This window comes from Hyalella azteca, unplaced genomic scaffold (genome assembly GCF_000764305.2).
Source record: "Hyalella azteca isolate HAZT.00-mixed unplaced genomic scaffold, Hazt_2.0.2 contig16588, whole genome shotgun sequence".
Lineage (NCBI taxonomy): Eukaryota > Metazoa > Arthropoda > Malacostraca > Amphipoda > Hyalellidae > Hyalella > Hyalella azteca.
Genome location: NW_025946404.1, coordinates 369,624 through 391,763, shown reverse-complemented (window position 1 = coordinate 391,763; position 22,140 = coordinate 369,624). Strand labels below are relative to the sequence as shown.

The window sequence follows — 22,140 nt, the reverse complement described above, 5'->3', positions numbered from 1 at the left end:
AGTCCACTGAGTGAGTCCACTGAGCCAGTCCACTGAGTGAGTCCACTGAGTGAGTCCACCGAGTGAGTCCACTGAGTGAGTCCACTGAGTGAGTCCACTGAGCCAGTCCACTGAGTGAGTCCACTGAGTGAGTCCACCGAGTGAGTCCACTGAGTGAGTCCTCTGAGTGAGTCCACTGAGCGAGTCCTCTGAGCGAGTCCACTGAGTAAGTCCGTAGACTAAAGAAAGGACTTAATTTTTTGAGCAATCTCTTGAACTGCAATACTGCGATCTTTGAAGCGAGTGTGTAAAGTGATTCCTGACGAAAGTCAGTTACGAGTTTCTGGGACGCCGGATTAAAAAAAATCCTTTATGTGAGCTTTTTATGAACTTTAAACATGAAGCCTAAATTCTGCCATTCCTAAGATATTTAATTTAAAAAAAACATCCAGTTTAGAATTAAAACATTAAAGGTATGTGTAGATTATAGAATGAGGAAATAAAATAATTTGTCCTGAGTTATAAAGATAAAATTCTATTTTTAGTGATGACAGTAGACCCAAACTTTTAGAGCTGACGGTATACTCAAACCTTGATTGTTTTAGAGCTGCTATTTCGCAGCTGCAAATTACTCGTCATGAGAGACTTCGTTTCCGTTCGTAAGAATATTTGACATCTGCATCATTTTTCATACTGTATTCCTGTTTTCGGTTAGCAGTGAATGACGAGGCTCGGTTAGCAGTGAATGACGTGGCTCGGTTAGCAGTGAATGACGAGGCTCACTCAGAATTCACGTGTTTTACGTGTCTTAAAAAACATTTTTACGTGTTTCAGGTGAAGTTGACAGCGTTGCAGCGCTGGGAGCAGCTGCGTGAGAGTTGCAGCTGCGGTTTCATCAGACGTGCACCTGTAGCAGCTGCAGTTTCAAGAACTGCTTCAGCAACAGCTGCAGCTTCAAGGCACAGTTCAGGAACAGTGTCGCTCTCTGTTATTTCCAACACGTCCAAAACAAGACCTGAAGCGCAGTCTTTCTTGGCGTGATTTGCACGCTTTGTATTTTTGGTAAACACGCCATTTTCGGGAAAAAAGTTTGCGATTCATTTAGGTTTTACATTTCGTATCAGTTAAGTGTGTATTGCAGGAGACAGATCTATTCCAACATTTAACAATACGTTTTCTTCTTGAGTTTAGTTATCACGGTTAGGAAGAATCTTGTGGTCAAGAAAACTAGAAGAGTTCTCACCCAATTAGGCCCATTGACAGGTAATTTATTGAAATGATAGTTCTTCCGACAGAACATTATTTTTTTTAACTTTGCGCTCAGTGAAGTTGATCGCTACAAGCCTGACTCAACGCAATTGCTGCTCGTGCCAATAACAAATTGTCTTTTGTTCCTCCGTAAATTTGTCTTTAATTTGTTTATTGCATTTACTCAGTGGTTTTAATATATCTAAACAATACACGAACAATAAATTTTGCACACGAACGATCTGAGACACATTTTTCGTGTCTTTTAAAGTCCTACTTCCTATAACGAACAAATATAATTAATAATACAACCTGCAGAGTACAATTTTTGTGAGTTATTATTAATTAATTTTATGTAAATAATACTTATGTTGTTAATTAATATCTCCCCCAAAAATAAACTATGCGTCTTTTTAAATTCCTTCATTTATTCCTCGATCTGTTCTAATTTTATTTACATATAACAATTCGCTTTAAATTGTCAATATTTGGAAAAGTTTTTTTCCGTGGGTATAAAATCTAGAAAATCTTCAGATTTGTTATTTTGAATATAATAAAATGTATAAAAAAAATTTTTAAAGACCACGTTTTTCATGTGGACTCAAAAGTAGAAAATAATTTTTCGGCAGCTACTGATCTCTGTTTGCTTTCATTCTCAAGCGCTAGCTAATGGGAAAGTTGGTGAAATATCGATTGCAAGATTTGATCATCACAGACACGAAAGCGAGCTAAGAAAAACGTGGTAAAAATACCGCGAATCGGCCCAAAAATCATGCACAGCTTTTCTCAGTTCTGAACGCATTTGTTTACGTTAATTAAAATACTAATTGAGTTGATTGACAAATCTGATTTGCACTGTCGTATGGTAGTAACATTTTTTGATGCACTTAGAAAATAGCTTGCTTTTAATTTTACTATTTACCTTGTAAATGATCTAAAAGCTGGTAGCGGATGTTACAAAATACTTATAACTTGAATACAGACCCAAAAAATGCAAAAGTTATCTGTGCCTCGAAAAAGACGTACAAAATATCTTTATCGCAAGAACATTAAATATAATTTAGTTTTGTACATAACAGAAAATCTCGCAAATAACATATTAATAAAATTTCCGACTATAACATAGCATTGCAAAAATAAACGCAGGTTCCAAATGATTTAAAAGTCAAGTGCGCATTTCACTCATGATATAAACACGCATGACATCCACTGAACATGTACTTTCATCATCAGTTTGAATTAACGATGTTTTCTCTGCGATACCGGAAGACCAAGAGTTAACTCGACCCAACATGCCTGCCTTCAACAATCCATCGTCCAAATTATTAGCAGGCCAGCCGACGATCCACGGTTGGCCAACCATAAAACGCTCATAATTATTATTGCATCCTCTCATATTATCGGAATTTGTGATCCATGAGCAGCAGAAGTTATGATGGCAGTTGCACAACAGAGTAATTACAAGAGTAGGGTAATTAGAGCTCCAACTTTCACATCCGCTGCTTTCTGCCGCACGCGACAAACATTTTACTGCGACTTTTTTCGTGTTACTCATGCGTGCAGTGAGTGAAGCCGTGACGGGATGGCAGTGAGTGAAGCCGTGACATGATGGCAGTGAGTGAAGCCGTGACATGATGGCAGTGAGTGAAGCTGTGACATGATGGCAGTGAGTGAAGCCGTGACATGATGGCAGTGAGTGAAGCCGTGACATGATGGCAGTGAGTGAAGCCGTGACGTAATGGAAATGAATATTTGTTACTCTAATTAAAGAACTAACACTGTCCATGAAACATGGAATCTTCATAAACTAAAATTTAATAACTACGACGATCGTAAAATGTTCTAAAGCCATGAGATTAGCTTTCTCGTTTAGAACTCAGCCGTAAAAGTTCAGTAAACTATAACAAAAATTTGAAAACAGTCATAAATAAGAGTAAACAGTTTGCAAGTAGTAGCTAAGTATCATACAGTGACTGAGTTAAAACGTTTGTTGTAACTACGAATGTTTTTAAACGGAAGATCCAAAACCATATACGTTTTCTTTGCGACTCTATAAAAGCTTTTAAAGCTAAACCTTTTAAGCCGTTGAGCTGCGAAAACGTTAGCTGCATGATTAGAGATGCTAAACGTCAGCGAGGAAACGTTAAGTTCAGTGTAATTTAGTATGAATACATCGGCTTCATGACATAAAAGTCTTTAAAACATAGGATCAGAATCTTATTCGTGTTTATAAGTTCGCTTAACTACAATAAAATTATAGGAAATTATTTTTAAGTCTTACGATAGTAAATAATTTGCTTCAGAGCTGCACTGTGGTAAAAAGTTAGCCTCAGAGCGGTATAGTGGTAAACAACTTGCACCAGTGTAGCCGTATTGCTGTCAAAAATGTCCAGTTTAGCCGTATTGTAGTCAAATATTTTTCCAGTTTAGCCGTTTTGTGGTAAAATTTTTTCCAGTTTAGCCGTATTGCGGTAAATAAAACAGTTAGCCGTATTGTGGTAAAAATAATTTCCAGTTTAGCCGTATTGTGGTAAAAAATTTTCCAGTTTAGCCATATTGTGTTATAACATTTTCCAGTTTAGCGGTATAGCTCCATGGTACATTATATAAGCGGGCGTTCTAAAAAGAGTCCGATCAGATGCTGCCGTGCAGCTGTGGTGTGTGCGTTGTGCAGCTCCTGCAACTATAATGAAGAATTAGTTACAGTGTTGCTGCTCATGTAATGCTTTATTATTAAATTCTTATCGGTGAAAGTAGGCGATAAAATTATCACAGCTAATAAAATTATCGTGAATTTCCCGAATTAATTAACGCCCGCGTCTGGCGATGGACTGCAACATTTTCAATTCTTTGTTGTTTTATGCGGAAGCCTTTACTTGAACGTTTGAATTTTTGCCCGTTCATAATTAACAAGTATTAATTGAACAATTTTAATCAGCATCTTAAAAATTATTTATTTGGGCAGAAATTCAATGGAAAATCATTACTTGGACTTTACTTGGATTACTTGGAGTTTCCAAATTAGAGTAATTTTACTTTGAGTGATTAACTCGCGGAACTCTTACAAATCGTGCTCGAAAATTCATAAATCGGTTCATGCAACTTCATAAATCGGTTCATGGAACTTCAAAAATCGGTTCATGGAACTTCAAAAATCGGTTCATGGAACTTCATAAATCGGATCATGGTACTGCATAAATGGGTTCATTAAACTTCATAAATCATTTCATGAAACTGCATACATTGGTTCATCGAACTTATATATGTCGGTTCTTGGTAGTTTTATATGAAGTTTCGTGAAACTTTCGTCAATCGATCCACATATTTTTATCCGACAGTTCATGGTCTTCCAGCCCGACGCAAAAGGTTAGCCCCACCCCTTTAAAACATCATAACACATCGAGTTTTGCCAGTTTTAACGTGCAAATGGTGGCAAACGATTTGTCTTGCGCTCTGCAATCTATAGCAGGTGAAATTTGGTGAAAAAGTTAATTACTGGCGGAAAAATCGAGCGGTCCGTGTTTTTGCACCGACGCAAAAGGTTGGCCCCACTTTGCAAGTTTGGCGCTCCTGCGGACAGGACGCAGCGTAGACTCGCTGCAAAGGGTGCGTTCATAGCGTAGAAGTTGTGCACGCATCTTATGCTCACCTAGGCAAGAAATGGGCGCGGGAAAGCCTCTAACTGAGTTTCAGAAAGGTGCCATTCAAGCCCTGATGGCGCTGCCTGAGGGCGAGCGTCATAGCCTGCGTCAAATGGAGGCACAAGTGGGGTGTAGCCGCAAAGCCATCTCCAACTATTTCAAGGACCCCGTGAACTACGGAAAGCGGCACACCAAAGGCCGCCCCAAGAAGATGTCGGCCCGTGACACGCGTCGCCTCTTCCGAGTTGCGGCGCCCGGCGACTTGAGCGCGCCCAAACTAGTCCAAAAGTTGGAGCTCAATGTCTCCAAGTCCACCGTCTCTCGCACCCTCGCGTCCTCCGGCATCTTCCAATACGTGAAGAGGAACAAGGCCCCCCAATTGACCGAGGCTCACAAGCATGCCAGGGTCGCCTGGGGCACAAAGTATGCAAGTACTAGTGATGATACCTGGGCCAAAACCATCTTCTCTGATTAGAAGAAACGGAATTTGGATGGCCCAGATGGTCTGAAGTACTGCTGGCATTTCCGCAGGAATGATCCAGAGGCAGCTTTTAGCCGCCAAAATGGCGGGGGCAGTGTAATGGTGTGGGGAGTCTTTCATGCAAACGGGACGAGCGAGCTCGTCTTCCTCAAAGGCAACCAGTGTCATCCGCCACCAAATTCGCCGCGGCGCCATCTTCCAACAAGATAATGCCTCAATCCATACGGCGCGCACGACCAAGGCCTTCTTCAAGCGTGCCAAAATCCGGGTTATGGACTGGCCAGCCAAGTCCCCCGATCTGAATCCCATTGAGAACGTCTGGGGGTACATGGCTGGGATCGTCTACGCCTGCGGGAAGCAGTATGACACGAAGGAAGAACTCGAGTTTGCCATTCAAACCGCCTGGTCCAATCTGGACCCCAACTACCGCCGTAGATTGTCTCAGGGCATGAAAAAGCGGTGATTGGATGCCTACAAAGCCTACGTGGAGCATATCGGTAAATAATTTTTAGTTTTGCAGCTGACGTATGTTTTGTTTTGCCTAAAATGTCAAAGTGTACAAAGTAGGGCTAACCTTTTGCGTTGGCGCAAAAACTTGTATTTTTCATTTTCTCCGTTACTAATTACATTTTCAAAACAGTCTATTGTATTTTGATTACTGAGACCAAGACGCATCGTTTGCCACCATTTGCACAATAAAACTCACAAAGCTCGATGTGTTATGATGTTTTAAAGGGGTGGGGCTAACCTTTTGCGTCGGGCTGTTCGTAATCAGTGATTAACGGTCCATCGGTTGATTTGGGCCTGATTTCCGCAGAGCGTTGACATACTGGGCTTCAAGTTCAACGTTGACATACCAGACGTTAAGTTGACATACTGGGCTTCAAGTTCAACGTTGATATACCAGACGTCAAGTTGACATACCAGACGTCAAGTTGACATACCAGGCGTCAAGTTCAACTTTGACATACCAGACGTCAAGTTGACATACCAGGCGTCAAGTTCAACGTTGACATACCGGGCGTCTAGTTGACATACCAGGCGTCAAGTTGACATACCAGACGTCAAGTTCAGCGCCGTCAACCAGCTAAACGATGAGGCTGGTGGCAGGGATCTACCTCCTGGTAAGACGCATATGGTGCTTTAAAACAAAAGACTACAAATTGACAATGCTTTAACAGTGAGAATTAACTGAAAAATAATTCATGATTCAGAAGGATTTACTTATACGTCACTTTGTAACCATGAGACCCAACTAAATCATGGTTCTTTATCCGTAGGGCTTCACTAATATACGACGCTCTAACCACGATACTTAATTATGTGACGTGGTTGGAAACCTGAATTTTCTTAATTTATATGCATTAAAGCATAGCTGGTGTTAGTAAATGCATTGAAAGTTGTAATCTAATTGATTTTGTCGTTATTACTGTTATTTATCATTCGTAAAAACGATTTCGTTACTCGAATCGTTCGTGTATCGAGAAATCCCGTTTAAAGATGTATTACACACGTTCCAATTCTCAGATTTATGAATGGAAGCGTACGGGGGCCTTGTCACGCGTAATGTCATCGATTCTTTTTATCGGAACCAAATCATAAAAAACGTAGATTAAATATTGTAGAATTAAATTATGCAATGTGATTATTACATTTTCACAAATAAAATTTTCAATTTCATACCGAGTGCTGCAAATATGGAATTTCTTAGACTTTCATAACATAGTTTTAACAGTAATCATTTATGCCATCACTTGAGCTGGTGAGAATTTGTTTCCATGTCTTAATTTCTTCTCAGGGATTATTAATTTGTTTTCTGCATTATATATTTTTCATTTCCTCTTTGAAAGAATTTAACACGTTTGTGTCACGACGACTATTGGCTTAAACTGAACTGAATTCCCATTGGCTTTTCAGCTCACCATTGGGCTGCTCGATGTGCTCCCTACAGCCAAGAGCTTCCGGGTGAGCGGCTAACAAATAATTTAGGTGAAATAAGTAAATAAAAAGTAAGTTCATATTACATTTTTATGGTAAGCGTTAATAGTTGGCGTTATAATGGAAAGAGTTAGGAGTTAGCACCGTAATGAAAAGAGTTAGGAGTTAGCACCGTAATGGAAAGAGTTATGAGTTAGCATCGCAACGGAAAGAGTTGAGAGTTAGCTCCATAATGGAAAGAGTTAAGAGTTGGCATCGTAATGGAAAGAGTAAGGAGTTAGCATCGTAATAGAGTTAGGAGTCGTAATGGATAGAGTGTTAAGAAATAAGGCCGCTTGACATTTGTGCGTAATGCAATTTAGCTGCTATTATTGATGTTGTTTTTACTGTTGTTATCAACAGCTTGGACTATACCTGGGAGGTCGCCCGCCCTTCCAGCTGGGAGCTCCTGGTAACGGAATATCGCCACCACTTGTCCCCAACCTTTCCCCAATCCCCAACCATCATCCCTCCTTCTACCCACACTTCCACCCTGATCTACCTTTCTACGCGACGCATCCTCCCCATCCCCACCACGGGTCCTCCACCGTCTCCCCATGCCACTCCCCCCAGTTCCAAGTCCTCACAAACTTCTACGGGGACTACTTCCAGAAAGGGGTGATCTGTTCGACTGGGGGTTACAGTTCCCCATCTGGAGGACAGGGCTTCTTCAACGTAAGGGACGAAGTGAAGCCTGGGGAAGACTTGGGGCTACGCAGCGACGTCCTCAAGTCTTACACGGACGACGCTGGGGCTCCTTTCGACACCCGCGGGGAAGGAGGATTGTGCCTCAAAGTCCCCGACGTCTGCAGCATGTTTGACCCCAAGAAGGAGAGGTGGGGAGTTGATGCATTAGGGTGTGAGAAAGATTTTAATGGACTCAGTGGATTGAATGGTTAAAATAATAAAGTCAGATGGTTCTAATTTGTCCGGTGGTCCTAATCCAATTAAAGATACCAAGGGTTCTAATTCTGGCGCTGATCACATTGACTTTTAAGGTTCTTACAACTCCATAGTTATGACGACTCTAATATTTTTTGAAGATTCAGGTGATTCTGGGGGTTCAAACAGCTCAAGTTGTCTGTGAAATTTTGAAAATCATAACGATCAGGGATCAACCGGTCTAGATGTCTGTTAGAACTCCATTTTTTCTACCAGCTTTGATGTTTTTGTGCCGCTTGAGTCTTTGAGCCAAGTCGGCCAACGAGCTTGAAGGGAGCAATGTCCTTTGAATCGCTTATTTCCTGAACTGATTTCTTGTTGTCCCGTCGCGATGTTTTGTTGTTGCTGCGATGGCAGAGGGACGTTTGTGCCTTCTAAGGAACGATGGTACAACACCTAAAATACTCACATTTCTTAATACGTAATCGATTACTATAAAGAACACTTGGGGTGTTACACTGCAGCGTAAATAACAGTTTATCACCGATGAAAATAGCCCAAAGAAACTTACGTTACTTCATTAGTTCCAGGAACAGGGTATAAAAATCCGGTTCATAGAAGTAAAACTATGGTATATTACATACATTTAAAAGGATACGGAAAAGGAAAAAAGAAATATACATATGGAATTACTGGAATCGCTTACACCAGCTTTCATGAACTACCGATGCGGAATTTTTTCACAAAACATTGCTCAGTTCGAAACATTTATTGATCAAAACAATTTTAGTGAACTTAAATCCCATTTGATCTTTATTCCTGTTTAAAGTATGGCAGAGTGCTGAAAAATTTTGGATTCATTGTTGCGTGATGAGGCAACAATGAAGAAAAAACCAACAACTCATCTTTTTACGTCGTACTTTTATACAGTCACAACTTCCAATCTCGTACAATAAATAAATCGTTCAATTTTTAATCAAGAAGATGGCGAAACTTTATCGTATTTGTACTTGAAAAAAATTTAAGCCAAAACAAAGAAAGTATGAAAATTTTAAGCCAAGGAAAATATGAAGTAAGCTCTAACCGTAAAATTAGAATCACGTTCAACGAATAATAACGAAAACTTTATCCCACAGGAATGCACGGTTCACTTCCGACACTACGTCCGACGTTTGGTCACGCATGCGTGACAACCTCAACAACATCTACACGTACATCACGAGACGCTCTTCCCCTGCTACGCCTTCGTCGTCAGAGCTCAGCTCACCACTCTTCTCTCTGCTGTCTTCGTCCAGTTTCCAGTCACAACCGAGGGATCCACAGCTATTTTCCCCTCACCCACGAGATCCAGGAACCCCATTCCCTCACCCAAAGGACCATTTCTCGGTGGCTCCTGAGCAGTGGGCAGCGCTCCGACACAACGATTCGGTGGCGGCTGAGAGCTGTCACGGGGACGGGTGAGAAGCACGTTGAAATGCGGGCTGCTTACGATAATTTTAGCTATGGAAGGAAGTCACCAAATAATTAATAGGGTAAAAGACTTATATTGGATACATTTACTTAATTAAAACTACTGTGAGTTGATGAACTGACTGAAGATGGGGTGCTCTAGCTGAAGAAGTTTATGAATACTCCCGTTGGTAAATCTATTTCCACTTGTTCACCACAACTGAAGAACTCAAATGAAACCGAGCTTTGGGGTGCAAACTTTGCTATTAAATTGATCGATTATGTCCAAATTGTGGTTTTCACCGGTGCTCGTGTGGGCTTGGTTTGTTAGGATCGGAACTAATTTATTGAATGAAGATTTCCATTCTGGGCATTAGGAACGATTATTTCACATCATTCTGCTTTATTAATAATGAAGAGAGCCTTGAGACCTCACCGATAACTATTAAATAATTACAAAAAATCTCCACCAATCTACGGAATAAAATAATATCTGGCGCGGAATATAATCATGAATAAAATAATAAATAATATATTAATAATAAAAAATATTATCGTAAAATATTATCATAATATATATGGGATAAATGAAACTAATTCTAAGAAAGTGATCAGAGAAAAAAATTAGATTGAAATTAATAATAATATAATAGATAAAATAATAAAATAAAGAATGTGCAGAAATAAACCTATTTAATAGCATTAATCGACAATATAAAATGAAGAACGTTATCTGAAATTATCTTCTCAGATGTCTGGCAGGAGTGCCCCACTCCACCCGCTTCTCAGGGTTCCCCTCACTTGATGGCTACCCTTATCCTTCTCGAGGTGAAACCTATCCATTGTTTAGAACAATTAGTTGATTTATTATTTTATAGTTTTATTTGATAAACAAAAATATTTCTGAGAAGTCGTTCTCTATTTTAGCCAAGATATTGGTATAGCTTGGCCGAAATTGTTTCTTCATACGACTGAAGAGCTTGAGAATTTGGTAATACTTTGCTTGCTCGTTTTTTATTTATTTGTATGATATTTTTCTCTGGCAACTGGAATGCGACGATCGAGCAATATCCATAAGACACAGTACTTCCATTTAAATAATTCTAAAATCTCGATATGTCAATTGTTTCAAAATTTTAATCTTATATTATAATGAATAATGTTTATCCAAACCTACTCTAAAAATGCAAAAGCAAAGAGTAGTCCACAAAAATTCATATCTTTATAGAAAAAGTTTCAGAGTCCAGCTTCATCGTCAGTTCGAAGAATCTAGAATTTATATACATAGTCACAAATTAATACAATTGAAAGCACAGAACACAATTAAAAAACAAAATTTTACAAATAATAGAGCAGGAAAAACATATCTATTCACTATTTCAAGGTAACGGGAGCTAATAGTACAAGGATTCTAAAATGTACAAGGAAAACTGATAATAAAATCCATTCTCTGATCATCAGTCGAATTTTTATGTAGTCTAGATGTTTAGAGTCGTATTTCGTATTGAACTTTAAGCAACGTTGCACGATATTTATATGATATGAAATAATATTTTGGCGTCAGATTTGATCAGGTTATGTTGGAATGTCGTCGATTCACAATTATTTCTCTGTTTTACAGAAAGGCACCTAATTGATTTCGACCAAATCATTACAACTTGCTCCGAGCTTTTATGACAATATTTATCACAAGTGTAGAAAATAGCAAAAAAAATTCTTACTAGAATTTCTAGTGCTTCATAACAAAAATTCTAGTGCTTCATAACGGAATGTAAAGACAGGCCATTAATTAGGACTCATCTGAACTTGTTTAGACCCATTATACGCGGTCGCCCCTCCATTCCATTATTGCCACCAACCCATGCAGTAGTATGTATACCTTTCTGTACATTAGTTAACAGAGTGTATTATTCACTTATAATTAATACTAAAATTAGTGCTGACTTTAAGTTTTAGTCTATGAAATTAAGGGGAAAAGTGACTTATATTTTACCAGGAGTGGTGGTGTGCGAGGAGAGTGAGGGCGTCGCGTACCCTCTCGTGGGTATGTCGGCAACCACAGGCAAACCTGTACGGCTGCTGCAGCACCATCCCCTCATCACCCAGCCCGTGTTCTTCACCCGATGTGTGTGAGTTATTAGGGCACCCAGACCAGTACGTGGGTGATGAATAAACATAATACACGTCTGTGTGCGGGTGATGAATAAACATAACACACGTCTGTGTGCGGGTGATGAATAAACATAACACACGTCTGTGTGCGGGTGATGAATAAACATAACACATGTCTGTGTGCGGGTGATGAATAAACATAACACACGCTTGTGTGCGGGTGATGAAACCTAACTCAGTTTCAGCGCTTTGGTGATGATTGAACCTAGCCTATACCCATGTACAGGTAATGCATGGACTCAATTAGAATGGTCTGGGCAATAAACGATTATATTTGCATGAAATAATATATATGTTGATTGCAACACATTCGAAAAAAATAGAAAATGAAGAAAAGAAAAAATGACAATATATTTATTTCATTCCGAAAATTTATTAATCAGCACCATTGCTCTGAGTTCCCCTTCAAGTAACGTCATACATCATTTCAACTGAGCGATCATTCACCATTTTAGCGCTCACACAAAGTTAGCTTAGATTTGAGGAGCTCGAGGTACGTTAAAATGTGTAACTCCACAGGACGCCCAGAACTCACCTGGTGTCCGGGCGCTGTCGGCAGAAATTCCTGCCGGTTGCCTTCTTGATCGACGAAGCGTACACCAACCACCATGTTCACCCGCGGTACAACCGACGATCTGGTCTTGAGAACCACACCCTCATCGAGGACCGTGATGATCGTCTGCTGAATGGAACAGATCCAATCGGAACATTCAAAACTGAATCAAGAATAGTGAATGAGCGTCTTAAAAAGGACAAGGTGGCTAGACGTGGAAGGATCCTTGATGAAACTAAATCAGGAAATAACAGTGAAACTGGATTGGCTGACAGAACATTTGCTGTTGATTATATGAACAATAAATCGTTGAGAGACCACACAAAAGGAAGCGGCGAAACGTTCATTGCATTTCAAGATTCAGATGGTGGAAGCCTCGATAAATCGTCAAATAATACCCGAAAAGTACGATCAGCGTTGCCTCAGCCCCGACAAGACCATTCGACGAAAGTGGCCTCAGCGGAGGCAAAACCGCGGTTTTCTCTCTCTTTCATCGACAATCTTTTCTCTGGTAATAAGCACAAGCCGAACTACTTACAACCACCATATGCAGGGTACCTCCCAGGGCATGACTTGCATGATTACAAGCAGGCATACATAATGGTCGAGTCTGGCTGCCAGGTCATCATTGACGTGCCACTGGTCAGAAGAGGTGATGGACAGCTGGAGAGCCAGAGGGACAGTCTGGGACAGGGCCCGACGGATAGTCCGTGACTTTAAAGGAACTTGAAGATCAGTGTGGGTCAGTTACAGTATCAGAGTGATAGTCTGGGACTTTAAGGGAACTTGAAGGATAGTCTAGGACAGTTACAGTATCAGAGTGATAGTCTGGGACTTTAAGGGAACTTGAAGGACAGTCTAGGACAGTTACAGTATCAGAGTGATAGTCTGGGCTTTTAAGGGAACTTGAAGGACAGTCTAGGACAGTTACAGCATCAGAGTGATAGTCTTGGCCTTTAAGGGAACTTGAAGGACAGTCTAGGACAGTTACAGTATCAGAGTGATAGTCTGGGCCTTTAAGGGAACTTGACGGACAGTCTGGGACAGTTCCAGACTCCGGGTAACAGTGTGACAGTCCCCTAAGCGGCAGATCCCAGAGCGTCATTACAGTAAACAATCCCTCAACTTGAATTTTATGCGTATGAAAGAACCTGTTAACTTTATAATTTACTATAATTTGAAAACTGGTAAACTTAGAAGAATGTTCGAGTCAGCATGCCCTTTATGAGTGATTGTTTGGTGCTTGTTCCATAAATGAATGTATGTTGCCATCCCTGATATTTCGTGAGGCAACTTGACATAACCATGACTCAATTTTGTGGGCACGACGTGCCAGGATGACGTTTGAAAAAGTGAGTTCATTTTTGGACAAATCCTTCTTTCAGAAAAGTGATTCCTCCCTACCCACTCATTTCTCTTATTGTAGCGTCATCGTCATTAGCCGAAAGGTTGACAATTTTACTTGCTATGTATTTGACAATCGTCAAATAATAAAAATACTCTACCTAAAAAACAATTATTTGATCACTGAATGAGAATTAGGAACTGTATTTAAATTAATTACAGGTATAAAAATTTCTTTAAGAAGAGTGAAAATGAAAACAATGGAGCCAGATATTATCAGCTAATTTAAGGAAAATACGTAAAAATGTAAACCTGCGAATAATATTCCCAGTCAAATCATTAAGCAGTTGGAACAGAATGGACTTAAACAATGAATATTGCGTAAATTGTGAAGTTTCATCAGTAGAGTCATAATTATTGTGCGCTATAATCCAATTTGAATTTAGAGGTGAGTTGTGTCGAGGAAGTTTAAATAAGTGAGGAAAGCAAGTAAAAGTCGAAAATATTGAGCTTTCCGAATGTTAAAATTCCTTTGCTGTTGAGATTATTTTCTAAGTCAATAGTTCTGCATGGTGCTGAGTAGAATTAATCCTTGCTGGGACAACCTAAATCTCTCCATTAGATCTCCATAACAGTACGCATATAGGAAAGTTGAAGTCAAACTCCATAAGTAACCTAAAAAGTTATGTTTGGTAAATGTACGGAACAGTGAATTTGTTATGATTTGTGGCAGCTGGCTAGAATTGTATGTAAACTGTTGTATTATAGAACACGTTACGAATGCTGATGAAGTCTTGAATGGTTTAATATTGTAATGTTACTTGATTGTGACCATGTTTACCTGTTTCCTATTGTTTCTGTTATTGTTATTTTCTTGCCCTTTGCATGGGAACATATCTAGAACAACTTTAATGAAGAACACAAATATGCCATCAGAGTTTGTTGAACGTGCGTAGTTGCTTGTGACGTCACAACCAGAGTTACGCACGCAGTTGAGTATAACGCCACCACAACTAGAGTTACGCACGCAGTTGAGTATAACGCCACCACAACTAGAGTTACGCACACAGTTGAATATAACGCCACCACAACTAGAGTCACGCACACAGTTGAGTATAACGCCACCACAACTAGAGTTACGCACACAGTTGAGTTTAACGCCACCACAACTAGAGTTACGCACGCAGTTGAGTATAACGCCATCACAACCAGAGTTACGCACGCAGTTGAGTATAACGTCACCACAACTAGAGTTACGCACGCAGTTGAGTATAACGCCACCTTGACCACATGTTAGTTATTTTAATGTCCTAGAAGAGGCACTCTTTAAAGTATTTACAATACATGATTAAAGCTTGATCGTTCATTTGTTGTTATGAATATATTTGTTGACGAACGTCTAGATTTTTACATTTTATTTTTAGCACATTTTATGCCGGGATTGTTGTTTTCAACCGCAGCCTCAACTCGAGATATAAATAATAGTAAGTTACTTCTACATAAATATATTCCCTCAACATAGTTAATTAAAAAATAATACTAGATTTGATATGTAGCAGGTTACCTACCTTAAATTTGAAATAAATTCAATCAATATTCATTGAGAGATCAAGATCGTTTGATTTCTTTAATCGCAAGTGAACCATGAACTTGCAAGAAAATAAAATGCCCCGAATTTGCTCCGTTTTCATTAAAAGTGTTTTAGAGACTATATTCATCATCAGTTTAAAATTCGACAGTATAATTATTTAATTAATTATAAATAAATTTAATTAATTATAATTAATTATAATTCTTGAAAAATATATATCTTTAAATCCAAGTCGCCAACAAAAATGCGAAAATACAAAAAAACTCTTTTATTTTCAATTTTAAGCTGATTAGAACTATATACACGTTGTTCAAAGTTTCCATTTGAAAATATATTTTTCAAAAATCTTGAAGCCTAAAGCGCCGATGAGGGAATTGCTACAATTTCCAAATATCCTCTGAAAACAGAGGCACTGCCACCTCTAATGAAAGAGGTTTTAAGAACGCTATATGGAATGTTTCATTCTATTAAAATGATAGCTTTTTACTCAAGTTTTGTAATGAATAACTGCAAATCGGGAAGACTGAGACCATCGAAATTTTCTGGCAAATATGCGCATTCGGAATCGTTAATAATCTATCTACTCATGCCCAGCACCACGCGGGTAATGTCAACGGCGTTGTATTATGATGTGTTGCATATTTAAATTTGACTAGCTTACTATGATGTAAAACCAAATTTAATGCAAAATATTAAATTTCACTTCACTTATTCCTTCAATTCAATGAAATCCGGACTTCGAACAAGAAGTTCGATGCTAGTTTTCACTAGCAAATCAGTCTTAGAATTTCGCATCTAATAATTAGGTTCTATAACTGATCAATATCAAATTGAACGACGAAATTGACCTTTGTAAGGTAAATGAAAATATTTTGTCTCATTATGGTCATGTGATAGTTGTTGAATGTTGACAATTGACATTTGACATCGAGATTCGAGATCAGTGCTTTCGTGGCTGTGGTGGAGTAAGGCTGTGGTGTGGTGTGGGAGGAAAGATTGATCCGGGGATTACTCTTACTTATGTTTTTCATGAAGGCGATCATATGGTTAGATATTCATTGAAATATTTTAAATAATTCGTTGTCAGTGCTAGCTTGTCCCAGTCTTTACATGGTGTAGTTTAGTTAGCTAAGCTGCCTTAGCATGGTTACCAACCACCAATGACCAGAAGCTCTACGTTGCACTCTCAACCAATCACGACGCTTGGTTCCAAACGTCCTTTGCCTTCAGGTACGCCAACGTTTTCTTCAAAAGCTAAATTTTAGATTGAACTTCAAACCCTTTTCTTCGTATGTGATTTCGTCGTCTGCCACCTTTCTTCTCCTTCTACGGTTCGCACGTTATATAATAATTTCTCAGCATTTTTCTCTGTCTTTATTCTGTTTGAATTGTTAATGTTCTGTATACAAACTAACAAAGTTTGGCGGGAACTGTTCAATGGAATACCTTGAACGGGGTCAGCTGCTGAGAAGCAGTCAATGCAATGGAATGCCTTGTACACTTAGTCACTTAGATCATATAGATGCCGATGGTGTTTGCCCATTAAATGTTTCAGTGCAAGTACTAATGGCCAAATGAAAGTAGGATGAGTAATATCTAATGTAAATGCTTCGCCGCAGGACTCAAGTCACCGATTTCCTAAAGAAATGATGTGGGTTATGAAATAACACTTAACCACATTTTTCTAGCGCTCTCAAAACAGCTTCGTAGTCATCATGTGGTATCGAATCATATTTTAAATCATAGCTTGAACAGTAGTATATGCTTGTTAGTGTTGAACGTCGAGGCAAATGCAGCCTGTGCTGAGTGGCGACCCATGCGTCATAATAGCCGTCATTGACCTAGATGAAATTAGGATCCACATTCCAGATCAAAGAATCTTCAAATTAAGGTGAGTTATAGCGAGATGAAGGTGAGTTATAGCGAGATGAAAGTAAGACGAGTAGAAGCAAGTAGGATGAGCAATAACAAGATAAACGTGACATGAGTGTTAATCTAATATAATAAACGCTACTCTGTTTCATGATTATCTGCTGCTGAATAATTCATGCTGGGTATGCATGCAATGTACGGCAGTCTGCCCTCTAGAGCGGGGGAGTCAAAACGTCAGTTGACGGACAGCCAATGGGAGGGCTGATATATCGGGAATGATCTAATACAGTATAAGGAAATATAGATGTTATGATTCTTGTGTAATCAGACTATAAAGCTGTTATTGGATGCTCAGGTGCGGAATAAACTGTAATTGTTTTTTATGTGCGTATTCCAAATGAATTAACTTGGTCCAGTATCAGTGCTCTAGATTTATCCATCTTTCCGGAAATAAAATTCTATTCAGACGTTAGTATTTTGCCGAATTCTTCTTGCAAATTAAATCAGCTCGATTTCTTAAATGGATATGGGTTTTAAGTTAGTATATTATAGTAATGATTTCAGAATATACAACTTCATGCACTCTCACAATTCCACTGTAATTCTTTGCGAAACTAGGCTACCAACAAATTTCTACTGGACCTGATGCAATATTTTTCGGTCGAACGGTCGACCGTCGAACCCAATACCCAACATTTGAAGTCAGTCATGCTTGAGCGGTGAGCGTGGGTGGTTACGTGGCTCAGACGCTGTGCTCGTTACTTAGATGTTGCTCACGCCGGTTAGCCTCAAGTGAAGCTTTTCTCAGCAATCTATGTTTTGAATTCTACGATATGTTATTGGAAGAGATACTGATTTCTATGCCTATAATATTTGATTATGATCAAAGATAACTTATTGATGTAACTACTAATAATACTGTGAACTCAACAAACGACATCACTTTACAATGCACTGCCAATACCTATTCATTGGGTGGCATATTTTACAGTCAGTGTTCTATTTAATTCATAAGTTTAGTTTTCAATTGAGGTTCTTGTGCCAAACTCTTGCAAATTTCTGCGTTAACGAGTATGTAAATTACATTTTTAGCAGCGATTTATTTTTTTCACATTACTTCTGACTTCATTTTTCTGATATAGATGTGCGATTGTAAATGCAAACAGAACTATATATGCACAATATTTTTGTAGCATAACTATGATTATAACGTAGCAGCGTAAATTGTTATAGTTTGCGACAGCTGACACAGCTGATACTGACACAGCTGATGCTGACACAGCTGATGCTGACACAGCTGATACTGACACAGCTGATACTGACACAGCTGATACTCACTTGCCTCAAACCTACGGCGCTTTATTTTAGAACAAAAAATAAAAATAAAAGAAAGGTTAACATCTTGCTGTGACCTCTAGCACTTCATTGCTTTATAATTGTAGTGGGTAATTCGGTTAGGTGATTTTGCTTGATAACCCTTGTGAGACTCCGCCATACGGCGCCGTGACATTCCTGCGCTGACGTGCGCTGAAGTGTCAGCGCTGAAGCGTTTGCGCTGACGTTACGCTGAAGTGTCAGCGCTGAAGCGCCTGCGCTGACGTTGCGCTGAAGTTTCAGCGCTGAAGCGCCTGCGCTGACGTTACGCTGAAGTGTCAGCGCTGAAGCGCCTGCGCTGACGTTGCGCTGAAGTTTCAGCGCTGAAGCGCCTGCGCTGATGTTGCGCTGAAGTGTCAGCGCTGAAGCGTCTGCGCTGACGTTGCGCTGAAGTGTCAGCGCTGAAGCGTCTGCGCTGACGTTGCGCTGAAGTGTCAGCGCTGAAGCGTCTGCGCTGACGTTGCGCTGAAGTGTCAGCGCTGCCGATCTCTCAGGGCCAAAAATAAGCCCGTGGCTGATTGTGTGTCTAAGTGGCCCCTGCTTATGGACGCCATTAGTGGTGTGTGCGTCACTAGGCCGTGGGTTGCTTTTGTTTATTTGATGCGTGAATGTGGCTTGATTCTAAGGGCCTGTTGAGCGGTTATATTTGTGCCTATAATATAATATATAATTAATATAATGGGCCTATATAAGCGCCATATTATCGCCGGTCAATGATGGTTGGCCGGCGATAATATGGCTGTAATTTTGTCCTGTAGGCTGGTTAGAGATAACCGGATAATTCCTGCTGGTTTAATTTTTGTATTTAGATTTAAATTATTTATCTATTGTGCTATTTGTTAAATAAAAACTTCCTTCAGAAAACTCGGGGAAATAAATTCTTCGTAATTAAAGGGGCAACGCGCCCCCCAGACCCCAGGAGGGGCCTGGGGGGGGGGCGTTGGGTCCCCGGGGGGCGCTCTGTACGTGCGTTTAGACGCGCCGAAATGAGAGGTTATATTGAGCGTGAAAAATAGTAATTTTCGCCTTTATTAATTTTTCGTATTTATTCTTCATTATTTATGGGCATCACGTGTTAAAAATAACAAAACGTAAGTAATATAAGGCCTTTTTATATGGTCAAAATAGTTACGTATTCCTGTAATTTTAAATAAAGTATCACTGAAAAATCGACTTGGCTTCGAATTATCATTTATCGCAACGATTAGCTAATGAATGACGAAACGCTACGCACTCCTCATTATTTACAATTATGAGCGCTTCTGCAAATAAAATTCATTCGTCATCATAAATATGATGGCAGGGAAGATTCAACGCTGCTTTAAGGGGAAAGATTCGGTCAAAAATCTAAAATTGTGGCTTTTCCGGTTTTTAGTACGGTATCATTGTAAAGCTCCAAAAGTTGCGCATTTAATGAGCCCAAAATCCTTTTTGTGCGTTAATTTGTTCATTCACGACAGCCGTCGAAGTGCAAGTAAAATTTATACCTTCTATGATGACAAATTTCAGTTTTTCGGCTCTCATGAAAAATTTAAGTTTTGCACCTTAGAAATCTATCTCCTCCTATGATTTTCAAGCTACAGCAATGAGAGATATACCATTCGATTTGCAAGAAAAATCTATAGATACCATCCGATCATTTTTTTCGATTTCGTTATAGTTTGGATTATATATTGGAAAAAGGGGGTCGGGGTAGGGGAAAATTTGCAATTTTTGGGAAAATTTTTGAAAATCACCCCTCCCTCCCGAACAAATTCGAAATTAAAAAAAAATAGTCGGATTGATTTTAGATATTGTCGATACAAATCGATTGATCTATCTCTCGATGTCGTAGCATGTTTAATGAATGAGGAGATAAATTTCTACAGTATACCCCTTTTTTAGCCGTTCTCTATAAATTTCACGTTTTCATTCATTCGTTTCGAAAAATTCACACGAACAAGAAAGTCATTGATTTCTGATTGAAATATGTGTACCTAATTTCAAAACAATCCGTCCGTAAATAAAAAAGTTTTTTTTGGCCGAAACGGTCCCCTCAAATAACAATGAAAAGCAAAATTGAATACCGTACGGGTTTTAGCAAGTGGTCCATTTTCCATTTTCCTCATCATTTAAGATGAGGAATTCCATATAAATGTGAATGTGGTGTAAAATGACAGATACATGCTTATTATCACTAACTAATAAATTAGTGATAGATACAACCTTATTATCACTAATAAAAATCTGCAAATGCGACTTTTTGATAACAAAATCAAGTTCTCAATGTGGCCCTCCGTAGGTAATTCTCTGGTGCCCTGGACGCTTGATTAAGACTGATAGCTGATAATCACTGACGTCAGCCTAAGCTACCATCAGTTGCTGATAATCAGTGACGCCAGCCTAGATAAGCTGCCATCAGTTGCAGATAATAATCAGTGACGCCAGCCTAAGCTGCCATCAGTTGCTAATAATCAGTGACGTCAGCCTAAGCTGCCATCAGTTGCTGATAATCAGTGACGTCAGCCTAAGCTGCCATCAGTTGCTGATAATCAGTGACGCCTGCCTAAGCTGCCATCAGTTTATCAGGATCGCAGAGCACCATTAGCGCCTCGATGTTTTTGTCGCCAGGGTCGACGCGCCTCGCTGTGTGAACAACGAAATACTTTAATTGACAATTGTGTAGACCACTCATGCCGAGTGGTGTTGTGTGCCGGTCTACACTCAGACAAAAATGTCCGAAATAGCCAGTAAACAGCGCCGGGGTCGCACCCAACGTCCTCTCAACGCCTGCTGCATCTGACATCGGCCACTCGTTGCATCTTTATCGGCCACTTGCTGGTTCAACCATCGGTTCACCCATTGCACTTACTACTTCATCCATGACACCTATTGCTTCACTCATTGCACTTTTTACTTCATCCATGATACCTATTGCTTCACATTGCACTTTTTACTTCATCCATGACACCTATATATTGCTTCACCCATTGGCCATTGCACCCCTTGCTTCACATGTTCTACCTATTACTTAACTCATTACACCTATTCTTCACACATTGCATGTATTACATTCCTCATTGCACATATTTCTCGCCCATTTACAAACAATTACCACTCCCCACAACTCATTACACCTATTGCTTGATCTATTGGCTATTGCAGCCACTACTTCACGCTCGGCAGTCATTTCTTCATCCGTTACACCAATAATTATACTTATCCATTGCAGCTATTTCTTCACTCATTGTACCTGTTTTTTCACCCAATATACCTATGGCGTCAGCCACTGAGCTTAATTTTTACCCATTGCTCCAATTACTTCGCGAAATGCACATTTTAGCTCGCCTTTCCATAATTCCATCGTGGCCTGGGACTGCTACGTCCGAAACAAATATAATAAGGATACCAAGTATTTAATTTTACCCGAAGCTCCTTTCACTCTCCCTCGAATTATCGCCTCGCTGCCCGCTGGACTCTTGCATGCCGCGCTGCTTGCGTTCAAAAAGACGTCCGGAGATCGAGCGACCAATTTTGGGGAATAAATAATACATATATTCTTATGTAGAGATCATCCCGACCAATAATTAAGATTTTA

General features: G+C 39.5%; 3 protein-coding genes across 3 annotated transcripts in view; all 3 read left to right on the top strand.

Annotated features, from left to right (window-relative positions):
• Positions 1-1,598, top strand: part of LOC108669072 (probable G-protein coupled receptor Mth-like 1) — a gene marked incomplete in the record, with an annotated part of 8,579 nt that extends 6,981 nt beyond the window's left edge. Inside the window, 1 exon segment of the mRNA XM_018156355.2 lies at positions 835-1,598. Coding sequence (XP_018011844.2) covers positions 835-1,020 — 186 coding nt within the window.
• Positions 1,599-4,941: 3,343 nt separating this feature from the next.
• LOC108669071 lies at positions 4,942-5,343 on the top strand. Its single transcript, XM_018156354.1, has one exon. It carries the CDS (start codon positions 4,942-4,944, stop codon positions 5,341-5,343), a length of 402 nt encoding a protein of 133 aa, XP_018011843.1.
• A 1,100-nt stretch (positions 5,344-6,443) lies between these two features.
• On the top strand, positions 6,444-13,858 carry LOC108669082. Its single transcript, XM_018156365.2, has 7 exons — positions 6,444-6,473; positions 7,267-7,314; positions 7,690-8,162; positions 9,345-9,665; positions 10,409-10,485; positions 11,654-11,786; positions 12,349-13,858. Exons 1-7 carry the CDS (start codon positions 6,444-6,446, stop codon positions 13,094-13,096), a joined length of 1,830 nt encoding a protein of 609 aa, XP_018011854.2. The 3' UTR covers positions 13,097-13,858.
• Positions 13,859-22,140: the final 8,282 nt, after the last annotated feature.

Coding starts and splice junctions, on each gene's coding strand:
- LOC108669071 (XM_018156354.1), top strand. CDS start 4,942: ATGGCGCTGCCTGAGGGCGAGCGTCATAGCCTGCGTCAAATGGAGGCA.
- LOC108669082 (XM_018156365.2), top strand. CDS start 6,444: ATGAGGCTGGTGGCAGGGATCTACCTCCTG. Junction 8,163..9,344: donor TTTGACCCCAAGAAGGAGAG/GTGGGGAGTTGA, acceptor TTTATCCCACAG/GAATGCACGGTTCACTTCCG. Junction 9,666..10,408: donor GAGAGCTGTCACGGGGACGG/GTGAGAAGCACG, acceptor TTATCTTCTCAG/ATGTCTGGCAGGAGTGCCCC.